The 12555-nt window shown below is 45.3% G+C and overlaps 1 protein-coding gene across 1 annotated transcript in view; it reads right to left on the bottom strand.

Annotated features, from left to right (window-relative positions):
- rims1b (regulating synaptic membrane exocytosis 1b) overlaps positions 1 to 12555 on the bottom strand; it is an 83746-nt gene that overhangs the window by 33439 nt on the left and 37752 nt on the right. Inside the window, exons 5-8 of the mRNA XM_030753469.1 lie at positions 11011 to 11930; positions 1309 to 1349; positions 1003 to 1113; positions 765 to 864 (exon numbers count right to left, since the gene is read on the bottom strand). Coding sequence (XP_030609329.1) covers positions 765 to 864; positions 1003 to 1113; positions 1309 to 1349; positions 11011 to 11930 — 1172 coding nt within the window. The remainder of the gene's footprint in view (positions 1 to 764; positions 865 to 1002; positions 1114 to 1308; positions 1350 to 11010; positions 11931 to 12555) is intronic.

Genomic DNA, 12555 nt, shown 5'->3' with positions numbered 1-12555 from the left:
TCAAGTGCCAGCTCACACAGATATTAGACCAGGGGTGGGCAATCCCAGGCCTCGAGGGCCGGTGTCCTGCAGGTTTTAGATGTGTCCCTGATCCAACACACCTGAATCAAATGGCTGAATTACCTCCTCAGTATGCAATCAAGTTCTCCAGAGTCCTGCTAATGACTTCTATATGTGATTCAGGTGTGTTGGCTCAGGAACACATCTAAAACATGCAGGGCACCGGCCCTCGTGAAACTGCATGTATGTTGTCTCCTAAAGGTGTAGGAAAATTCCAGCAAGAGGCCTTCTCAGGTTTGGGAGCTCATCCTCCCTGTTTATCTTTACCAAAAAAGGAAAGTTGTAAAACTGAGGATTCTCTGACCTCCCAAGAAAGCTGGTTTGAACCAGTCCGTGTGGCAGTGTGTCTACCATATGTTAAAGCCTATATAAGGCTGTAAGTTTCTTTGTTCGGTGGGCAGAAGATCATTGGCTTTCTCTCACCCAGATGTCTCGAGCGTCTGTTTTGACATTGTCTTTTTTTTGTAATAAACCTTATGTTATTCATTGAGACTGTGTCGGCGAAGGATTTCTTCAACACATAACCGGAACAACACATAACAATATTTACCATTTTGATCAAGAAGTACACTACTCATGCCACTAAAGATGAAAGGTACATGATGATTTCTTTGCACAGGTTAATCTTACATGCATTCCTTCTTGAAAGCATTATTGTCTAAGTTCTGCAGCTCCTGCAAAGGAACATGTTCTACGTGTCGCACCTGCACGTAGGTGTCCCACAACATCTGCCAGGCTCCCTTTTTTAACTTTGGTGATGAAGGCCCCAAGTCTCCCCGTCTCCGTCATTTTCCCTCCTACCACCTGCACACAAAGATGAGACAGACGTCCAATAAGATCAGATGTACATGTCACTCAGGATATCTGGCATTCTCCAACAATGTCTGTTGTTTCTGTGAGGACATATCTGGCATGTCTTAATATAAATGAATCCCTGCTTACTTTCAGTCCCAAGAGGGAGCCAGCCTCACGGGGCATGGCCGACCTCTTGCTCAGAGTGATGCGCCCAATCAGGTGATCGCCTTCTTTGGACGGCTGCCACGAAACTGGATGCTACAGGGACGAAAGAGACGAGGATGGTAATGAAGGACATTATTAAATGTAAAAACTGGTCATTTGTTCATATGTCGATAAATATGATGGCCTGTACTTGCACGAGTCACATGAAACATCAGGCTTACATTTAGGTGTAGTTATGTGAATAAAGTGATCAGGGCAGAGTTACAGGAAGAGTCTGCTGACACTTACATGCCATACTGTGGGATCTAGAGGATGACAGTCCCAGTCACCTGCAGGGAGAAACAGTTAGACATGGAGAAATTAGTCATTTGGTCTAAATGATGCTGAATAATTGTGCGAGTTATAACATGATTCCAAGGTGCAACAAATCTGGAAAAAGATCTCAGTGATGCTGTTAAAGACAGGAACTGTTTTAATTTTTGTCTAATAACATAACTAATGGGTTTTTCTTCTTAATGAGTTTATGTTTTATATGCCAATGCTGCCAGAGTAAAACCTTTATTGTAGATTTTATTTTAAAAAGCTAAAAATTGCCATCAATGAAAATTTAGCAACTTAATTTACTAAAATCATAATCTGAAATCTCTTACTTACAAAACATTCAGATGCCCTGCTGGAGCTCCAAAGCAGTTATATTTTAGTATTCTAGTTTGTTATTTTATTGGATTAGTTTTGTCTTCCCTATGTCATACTATATCTTGTGAAGTCTTTGACTCTGTTACGGATTCCCTGTTGAGCTGCTTCCTGTTTTATTTTGATAGTCATTTATATCTATAGTCTTGTGTTTAATTTTAGTTCCTCCTGTCTCATTACCTTTGATTGTCATCAGCTGTATTTCATTACCCTGCTGTGTCCACTTCCTTAATTACCCGTATGAGTATAAGATGGTAAGATGGTGCCGGTGAGGTCAGCAGCCGTCGACACTCTGTTTGTATCTACTAGTTTTTGCTTCCATTTTTGATTTGCCTAATTTCACCTGCTCTGTGTCATATCATGTACAGTACCAGTCCAAAGTTTGGGCCCACTTGCCCATTCATGAGTGTGCCCAAACCCTTGATTGGTACTGTATGATAGACAGACTCCTTTAAACATCGGAATACAGCACTCTAACTGTATTTTAACACCTTTTTCTCCCGACATGGCTTGGCCTTAGGACATACTGCGCCAGTGGGTCAACACAAACAAAGGAGGATGCTGGGGCCTCAGGTCATGCACAATGCCTCAAGGGAAAAGAAAGACAGGCTGAGGCCAAGAGCACACCAAATACCAATGCCAAGCATCCTGCAGGCTAATGTCCAGTCACTAGAGACTAAGCTGGATGAACTCAGGGCCATGATCCCTGCCAGTACTCCTAGGTGGGCCCCATATGGGATAAGCAAGGGCAAACATTATGGGCCCCATAAGGTTTTGTCCGTGGTTTCCATGGTGGCCCTACATGGGTTTGCCCAGATAGATTTTAACCGGCCCTGAATATGTGGTCATTGGGACCCAGACGGTTGACTTACATGAGGCCCATGCAGGGTCCATGCATAGCACCACCTGGATGTGAAACTGCACCAAACAGGACTTCATGGCCCTTAAAAGGGCCATCTTATAAATAGTGCTGTTTTCCTTTTCTCAGCGTGTCAGTGTGTTAGCTGCCTGTCTTGGAGTTTTGTTTAGTCTGTGATCTTTCCCTGTGTGTGTTCATCCCTTCGTGCCAACATGGGTTTAGTTTTGCTTTGCCTTCCCTTCTGGACTTTGTGTTTTGTGGACTTTTCAAACATAATAATCTATGTTGAGACTTCTCTAAACGCGCATTTCAGACAGTTTTGTGAGTCTTGGCTCCCTGTGATGTCAGTAAGTGCAGATATCCCTAATATGGTCATCTCAGGCAAAGCTGACCCACCCACCTGCTAGATAAATCTTCTCTTTGTGTGGGCCAGCCTATGAGAAGAAAGTCTACCTAAAGTGGGAGGAGCTAAAACAGCTTGTTTTAGACGGAGGATGAACTGAGTGGCTGTACCAAGGCCCAGTATAAGATAAATAAGGATTACTCTGAACCACAAATCATATAAAGCTCCTCTAGATTTCAAGAATACAAATATGATTCTGGAAAAAAGCAGAATAGTTTAAATTGTGTGTCCCGTAACTTATGTACAGGACTAAATCCCTGATACATTGAAATCAATATGATCAGAAATGGCATGAAAACAGCTAAAAACTTACATTCATAATCAAACTCATAATCATAATCATTTCTCTCCAACTTGACCTGTCATAGCATAGGACAGACAAAGCAGAGACTGTCAGTATACCCCAGCACTCATTTAAACTGACAGATGGCCGAATAGAGTAGAAAGGCAAACTGGCTCGGCACCATGACAGAGGAGCCTGAGAGATTTACAGTCACTGTTTCACAGCAGGAATAAAACAACAGCAACAAAATATCAGATTGGGACTTTAAAAGCCTTTGAGGAACTTCACTTTGAGGTGAGTGAGCACGGGGAATAATTCATATGATGTTTTTTGGCAAAAGACTGCAGGAAGGGAGAGAAAAGAGCTCAGAGCTTTATGGGGGAAACAGTAGTAACCAAATGGAATGTGACAGGTTAGCTTATATGATCATGGTTAATGGTGAAATCAGGAAAAAAAAAAGTCTGAATAAAATGAGCGACTCTAGTGCTGCTAATCCAAAATTCAAAAGTCCACTGAAAACTCTCGAGAGGATAAATGCTGACTCCACAGTTTAAACTTCCGAATCAGCCTTTTGGGTTTCAGAGGATGAGCGAGCTGGATGGATCAGCTCTTTATTAACAGTTCTTTGCAGGTATTATTGTTTATTCTAAACAGAGCCTGTGAGTGAGAGGCTCCATCTGCTGATTGATCAATTTCAGTCACTGAACTGAAGATCAAACAAACTCCTCTCACTGTCCTGAAGGCAGTCCTGGCTCATGCTCGTTGGTAACCGGCTGACATGGAAAGATCATCTTTTCAAGCAGCACACCTGAGCATCCAAGCTATATAACCTCACTCTCACCCTCTTCCTTCCAGTTCCCATCAGCTTTTCTTGGGATTTGTGTTTCTGGTATTTCTGGTGTGTGTGTGGACTTCCTCGTTGCCCCTTTCTTGGAGCCAGTTTGTGACAACAAAAAGGCTTTAAAGCACAGGATTCTGCACTTTACTGAGCCTTCACGCAGCCACTGTCTCAAACAAGCTGTTTTAGCTCATCTGTCTTTGAGCAAGTTTGTTTCTGATTGGCTGCCCCTCGCAAACAGAGGGTTTGAACACCAAGTGGGTGGTGACTCTTTACTCACAACCAGAGCTATGTGCCCAAGATGACCATGTTAAGGATCATCATACAGAGCCAAAAGTAGAGATAACTCTGAAACCTGAGCTTTTGGCTCACAGGGATTGCTTGCACATAAAATGTTTAATATCAGCAATGTTGTGGTCATTTTTAAATAGAGAGTGCATCAATAAGAGACCATCTCTCTGAATTTTATTCCTGTATCAATATAGGTTTCTTGCACACAGAGATCAGAGTTTTCCACTGCAGGAGAGCCAAAGGTATGGGACAGTCCAATTTACACACATCTGAAGAACATGAAAAAAGGGGCCGTATGTAACTGCTCCAATATGATAACTCCTGTTTATCAAATCATCTTTTATACTTGGATCCTAATAGCACTGCAGAAACCCATCCTATCTGTCTTACCAAAGCTTTCACCTGAATTAACTTTTGCATACATAAAATATAAGAATTTCCCCTGAGCGTTTGAGGACACAGTTCAAATAAAGCCTTAAACGTACCATAAACTTGTATTTTTCTTACTACAGCAGCCAACAAAGTAATAGTATGAATGCAACAGAAAATAAGGAGAACCACATTAGTTCCAGGATGGAACACTGCGCTGTCACCTCACCACAAGAAGGTTCCTGGTTCAAACCTGCTGGCCAGCATTTCTGCATCAGCTATCTCTGGATTATCCAAAGACATGCATGTTAGCTTAGGACTGTCCCACTAATTCAATTCCATTTGATTTATATAGCGCCAAATCACAACAGTCGCCTCAAGGTGCTTTATATTGTAAGTAAAGACCCTACAATAATTACAGAGAAAACCCAACAGTTAAAAAGAACCCTTGGAGCAGCACTTGGCGACAGTGGGGAGGACAAAATCCATTTTAACAGGAAGAAACCTCCAGCAGAACCAGGTTCGGGGGGGGGGGTCATCTGCTGAGACCAGTTGGGACAGGACAAAAGACACACTGTGGAAGAGAGACACAGATTGTATGTATGTTTGTGAAATGTAGAATCTACTGAGAATCTAAATTGGTCACAGGTGTGAATGTGAGTGTGAATGGTTGCCTGTCTCTCTGTGATGGACTGGCGACCTGTCCATGGTGTACCCCGCCTCTCACCCAATGACAGCTGAGTTACACTCCAGCACCCCCACAACCCTGTATTGGATAAGTGGTTAAGAAAATGGTCTGCAACCTTAGCGTCAGTTCAGTGTATTTCAGTAAGATGTCTTGAACGCAGCTCAACCTAAGCAGCTAAACTAAATATATCAAATCTGCCAGCTAGCCAACACTTCGGTGTTTGTCCTAACAGTCACTCTGAATCTCTTCCTGCCTCCATTTAACTTCAAACACTGGGTCAAAGCTGTTGTGTCATTAAGGCCTCCTTCAGGAAGAAACGTGTTCTGTGGGACGGTTTATTGGGAAGAATGGAAAACCAATGTGTGCATAAACACTGTTCACAATAATCCCACTGAGAAACCTAATGCATCATGTCATCATCCTCTTATATCTTGAATGCTTGTAATCAGAGTAACAAGCTTCAGTGTTTGTGTCCACTGACATGATTTTAAAGCTCCACATAAAGTAGTATCAAATTTTTCACTAAAGCAGGAATTATAATTTAGTCAGAAGCACAAACAAAGAACTACAAGTAACCAATAGATCTGATATGGATTCTTATCATCTACAACTTAGTGCGATTCAGTAAACTTGCACCATATACTATCTGTTCTGCACCTCTCAGCAGGCAGACTAACTGGTGAGTACTTAGCTGTTAAAGAGACAGTTTCCTCAAGCAAATGCAGAGACCAAACCCAAAGTTAAGAGAGAGTAAATGCTGTAACAGCTGATGTGTAAGTTTGTAACTACACTGCTGAAAACATAAAGGGATACTTATAATCAGAGTTCAGCATCAAGTTAATTAAACTTCTGAGATATTGATGTGGTCAGGTGAGTATCAGAGGGGGTTGGTGATCAGTTTCAGCTGCTTTGGTGTTCATGAAATTAAAAACAGGTGGGGGTCAACAATGAGACAACCCCCAAAACAGGAATGGTGTTACAGGTGGAGTCTGTTTCTGATTGTTTGCTCAGAGACATTCACACCAGTGGCTGCTGGAGGTCATTCTGTAGCTCTGCAGTGCTCATCCTGTTCCTCCTTGCACAAAGGAGCAGATCCCGGTCCTGCTCACGGGTTAAGGACCTTCTACGGCCCTGTCCAGCTCTCCTGCAGTAACTGCCTGTCTGCTCCATGCTCTGAGACTGTGCTGGGATGAGAAGGGACAAATGTGAGTGTGGCCTGAAGGCCTGACGCCCTCTAGTGCACCCTGTGCTCACGGCCCGGCACCATGGAGCCTGACTGGCGTTTGCCATAGAATACCAGAATTAGCAGGTCCACCACTGGTGCCCCGTGCTTTACACAGATGAGAGCAGGTTCACCCTGAGCACATGTGACAGATATGAAAAGATCTGGAGAAGCCATGGAGAACGTTATGCTGCCTGTAACATCGTTCAGCACGACCGGTTTGATGGTGGGTCAGTGATGGTCTTGGAGGCATATCCATGGAGGGACACACAGACCTCTACAGGCTAGGAAACAGCACCCTGACTGCCACCAGGTATCAGGATGAAACCCTTGGACCCACTGTCAGACCCTACGCTGCTGCAGTGGATCCTGGTTCCTCCTGGATACCCAGCCTCCTGTGGTGAGAGGATGCAGGCAGTTCCTGGAGGATGAAGGAATTCATACCATTGACTGGCTCCCACACTCATCTGACCTGAATCCAATAGAACACCTCTGGAACATCATGTTTTGTTCCATCCATGCTCCGAGCTCAGTGATGTCCTGGTCCAGATCTGGGGGGGAGATTCCCCAGGATAGTGCCATCTCATTAGGACCCCAAAGTCAGACATCCATACAAGCACGTGGGGGCCACACAAACCACTGAGGACCAGTTTGAGTTGCTGCAATGAAATTTTGGGAAAATGTTCCAGCTGCTGCAATGAAATTTTGGGAAAACCCCAAGGAGCAACAATGTCCAAAAAACAAACCAGGAAAGAAACAGAAGGCGGCAGCACACGGCTGGAAAAAAGTCCAAACAAAAGAACACAATTCTGGAGGTCGACCGCGCTCCCAGCGGCGGCGGCGAGGACGAAGGCGAGCAGGTGGCCGACTGCGCTCCCAGCGGCGGCGGCGACGAGGACGAAGGCGAGCAGGAGGCCGACCGCGCTCCCAGCGGCGACGAAGACGAGCAGGGGGCCGACCGCGCTCCCAGCGGCGACGAAGACGAGCAGGGGGCCGACCGCGCTCCCAGCGGCAACGAAGACGAGCAGGAGGCCGACCGCGCTCCCAGCGGCGGCGGCGACGAAGACGAGCAGGAGGCCGACCGCGCTCCCAGCGGCGGCGGCGACGAAGACGAGCAGGGGGCCGACCACGCTCCCAGCGGCGGCGGCGAGGACGAGGACGAAGGCGAGCAGGGGCCGACCGCGCTCCCAGCGGCGGCGGCGAGGACGAGGACGAAGGCGAGCAGGGGGCCGACCGCGCTCCCAGCGGCGGCGGCGAGGACGAGGACGAAGGCGAGCAGGGGGCCGACCACTTGTATTTTTCGAGTCCCAGCAAATAAACAAGTTTTACTTTACGTCTGCGTATGTCCTGCACTTGGGTCCTTCCCTCCACACACAGCCCCCCACCGTGACAGAACGACGCAACCATGAACAAAGGAAGACTCAGGGCTTAAATACACACAAGGGGATTAGGGCAAGTGGAAACAACAGGGGATGACAGGTGAACCAAATGAGACTAATGACAAAGGGGAAGCAAAACTAAACACAAAGTACAAGGAACACAAGACTGTCAAAATAAAACAGGAACTGACTAACATAACAGATACTAACCTAAACACAGAAACTTAACAAGGCAACCTTACAAAATGAAACAAAGGAAACCAACCCGCACACTCAAACAACAAACAGAAAAACTAAAAGAAACACTAAGAAAACAACCAGAAAAAGTACAACAAAAGAAAGCTACACAAAAGAAACTCAAAACGCTGGGCCACTGGCCCAGGACCATGACAGTTCCAGCTGCTGCATTTTTTTTTTTCACTTTGATTTTTGGGGCGTCTTTGAACTCAGCCTCTGTAGGTTGATCATTTTCATTTCCATCAAACAATCTGGCCTCCTTTCATTCCTAACACATTATCCAGTCCATATCAGGGTCGATATCCAGCATGATTTATTTCATTGAGATCTGACGTGCTTTTCAAAGTGTTTCTTACATTTTTTGGAGCAGTATATTTTCTAACTGGTTTACTGTATCAGATTAAAAATACATCGTATACCAAGTTTTCGTTCTGATTTAACACAAATATTAACCATAAAACCTGTAAAATAAATTGCAGATGAATGCCTTTTTCCACTTTGGCCAGTAAAACACTGCAAAGTCCGTAATTAGTCTCCATGTGGAAAAATGTTTTTATTTGTGAGTCTCTAAAAATTAAATCATAAGACACTAGCATGAGCTTGTCTCATGGCAACATCCAGGACTGAAAAATGACGTCAAGTGCTGAAAGCTGCAGTTCCTCTGATGCCCACTTGAGGCTGACTCAGTCCAGATAGACTCCCACGTCATCAATGTCCAACTTTAGAGCACAAACAGGTGTAGGCAGCTGTGGCTCCACCTCTCCATCAAGTTTGCAGTGTTGGTGCTGTTTAATAAAGATAGCATGGTGTGCTGTGCAGGTAACTTGCTCCAGTTTTGGTGCAGGTATCCGTGTCTGTGCAAAGCACCCATACACTATATGGGTACAGCTTTTAAGCAAGCTTGGTAACAACAGCTGACAAATTTGCACTCCACCTTCTTGTCTGATTACAGCAGCGTTTGTCTTTAAAACACCAAGATGGTGATGATCAAAAATGCTGACTGACTTCACAAACCAACGTGTGATTTTGTTGGTATCTATATACAGTCATAGACACTAATCCTGAAGTCAAATCTATGGAAAACTCTACAACAGCAAAGATTACAGTAGGAGTATAATCTTCAGGAGGAAAAAAAAAGTGCCATTTTTATCTAAATGATTGATGATTCCATACATATGAGATTTAGAGAAAAATTCAATGAAGACCTCCACTGAATGAAGTTCACAGTCAAGCACAAGGCTTGATCCATGTCGGGGAAACAGAGCCTTCATGTCTGAAATTTAAAGCTAATTCAAATAATGCTTCAAAATAGTCAAATAAGCGCTCAGAGGAGTTTCAAGATGACTGCTGATTGGTGAGATTTTGCTATAGTCTGTAGAGCTTTTTAATGACATCTCAGACACAGAGACTGACACCAAGACAATCTCTTGACACAAAAAAGTCTCTGGCTGTGTCTAATTGAAGCCAACACCAGGAGCAATGTGATAATGCCACAGAAAATGCAACGTCTTCCATCTCATAGTTTTCTATGTAGGGAAGCATGCTGCATATTATCCTGTGAATCTTTCTTGTTGGCAAAGATTAGGGTAAAATAAGACATCCTGCTTTGAGAACCAGCTATCTAAAGAGTGTTTAAAACAGCTAATAATCCCAATCCACACCATCTACCCATTACCAGTCCCCGAGTTATAGTAATCTGGATTAAAACATCTGGAACAGCCTCCTTCTGGGACTGACCGCTGAGAGCGATAAGCTGATGCAATAACTCTGCCCGGTGCCTCTTAAACCCCAATATCTCTTGCATGTGTTATTTTAGCACAGCCCATCACTCCTGTTAGAGCAGAGAAATTCATAAGTGCCGAGAAACTGGTGGAAACCATGTAGCGTGCAGCTGCAACCAGGCTTGATTTTAACTGGTGCTGCATGGTTGGCTGCTGCAGCTGGCTGTCAGCGAAGCATTACGTAGCCAGCGAGCCACTGACCTAATTCCACAAATCTGCTGGCCTAAATCACAGGGACTCTCCAAATAAATGAGAGCTGTCCTGAGAGCAGCGGGGTTTAGCCACAGCACAGAGGTGTGGATAACACACAGGGATAGTAATGCACTGCATGCTGGGTGGACACTTTATCCTATCACTTATCGTATAGTATTACAGTCCAAAATTAGAAAGTGTTGGTATTAGAGTAATCTTAAAATATCTCTCGCTTTTCTCACATTATTTGTATTCAACTACCAAGGAAGAAGATGGCAGAGGGGAGGCAAATATGGCCATGAAATGTGGGATTATGTTTTTATTATACCCTATATCTGATCAACAATGGTTAAGAATTGTGGCGGATCTCTTGTGTGGTCTATTGATCTGTTTCCCAGAGTATTAGCAGCAGGTCAGATTACAATTAGCCATCAAACCCATTACTGCTGTGACTCTAATCTTGCCCAGAGCACTCTGGGCATACGGTGGTCGGAAAGCGCTCCACAATGATGAGAATACAGGAGAGACCAAGTGAAGGTCCTCTCCGATACACAGAATGACGATCACAGGAACACGTGGCCTCGGCGAGACCTCGCAGAGCTCACAAGAAGACTTGTGAGCGAAAAAGAAGCCTCAACAAGTAAGAAAAAGTATCTAATGTACAGGAACGAATGGCAGCACACAGTGTAAGGTATGTATGTTTAGAGAGATTTAGCTTAGTAAGCTAGTGAGGTGAGCACATCTGTCTGACTGACCTTTCTCGCTGACGCTTTCCATGTCCACGTCCTCACAGCTGGTGTACTCGGGCGTGGAGCCGCCCTCCTCCTCTGAGCTGCTGATGGACATCTGTCTCTTGTTGACTCCTCGCTTGCTCTTGTATGTCCGTGGAGGGGGCGGCCGCAAAGACTCCGACTGGTCCGAGCCCTGAGAGTCCTTCCTAAGCAGGTTATCCACACCTTTCTCCCTTGGTGTCCGTGTTGCGTCTTGGGGTCCGTGGTCCAGGCGGCTGTTGTTTGGACCCCAGTCTGGAGGCACAGGTCCCCCAGGTTGGTGCCCTGATCGCCCCCCACCACCGGCAGATGGCGTCCCACCTCCAACCCCCACAGTCCTATCCACAGAGTAGGCTCTGTGATTCTCCAAGGGGGCCTTGCGGTCTCCTTCCCCACCTCCAATCCTCCTGGCAAGACGGTTTTCTGGTACCTCTCCTGCGCTGCCTCCACCCCCACCTCCACCGCCTCCTCCTTCACCAGGCCCCAGTCCGACCTCATTTATTGCAAGATCACTGTGTCGTCGCTCGTGCCGTACCTTCGACACCTTAGCATGCATGCGCATCTCCTGCTCCTCCTTCTGTGGTTTGACTGGGTATCTGGCCAGATTGGGGTCACTACGATAGCGGTTCTGGAACTCCTCCTCACGCCGCTGCCGTTCTCTCTTCTCCTCGTCCTCCGGGCGCCTCCGGTGTGTTTCTGAACGACCCAGGTTCTCATCCCCATCCTCGTAGTCCTGAGAGTGGATCTTTTCCAGCCGCCGTCCGTCTCCCAACCTTCGCTCTCCTCTGTCTCCAGGACCCACCCGCTCGTCCAGAGATGAATGCAACTTGTCTACAGGTCTCCGGCCAGAACCACGTCCCATGCCTCCCTTACCGTTTTGCTCATGGAAGGAAACTGGCCTTTTCCTAAAAGAGGACAGAAATTATTTCAAGTTATTTTACCGACACAAACACAGGAGTGTTCTTTGTTCGGTTTAGAAAGACAGATGCTGTACTTCTTATATATTCTTTTAATATTTCAAAAACTTCTTAGTTTTATCTCGAAGGGCTATCGACAGACTGCCAGTGCTCCCCCTCAGCCCCCTGGCAATAGAATCTTTAGGTGGCATCTTAATGGCACGTAAAGATCTTAATGGGTGCATATGAGCCTCAGTTACTCATAAATGGCTAAGAACCAGGTAAAATCATAATAAATAGAAACTACTGAGAATACTATTGCTTTCTGTGATTGGCATTATTATGGTAAAAGCTAACTTGTCTGACATTTGTAGTAGCTACATCTATGGCATTGATTTGAAAATGCTAGGTTGCGTCTTTCTCCAGTTATCATGTTCACAAGATTTTCAGAAAACTTGACCTCTGACCGCTGACCTTGAGCTTGTCTTTGAACTTGTCTGAGATTTTTGGTAGCTACAGCTATGGTATCAATTTGAACATCCTAGGTGACATCATACTCGAGTTATCACGCTCACAAAGTTGAAGGTTGGCTGCCTGCCTGACAGGGTGATGACGGTACCCCATCAGGTGTTTT

The sequence above is a fragment of the Archocentrus centrarchus genome, chromosome 1, assembly GCF_007364275.1.
Source record: "Archocentrus centrarchus isolate MPI-CPG fArcCen1 chromosome 1, fArcCen1, whole genome shotgun sequence".
NCBI lineage: Eukaryota > Metazoa > Chordata > Actinopteri > Cichliformes > Cichlidae > Archocentrus > Archocentrus centrarchus.
Note: the sequence above shows the minus strand (reverse complement) of the source record. Positions and strands in the feature narration are given on the sequence as shown.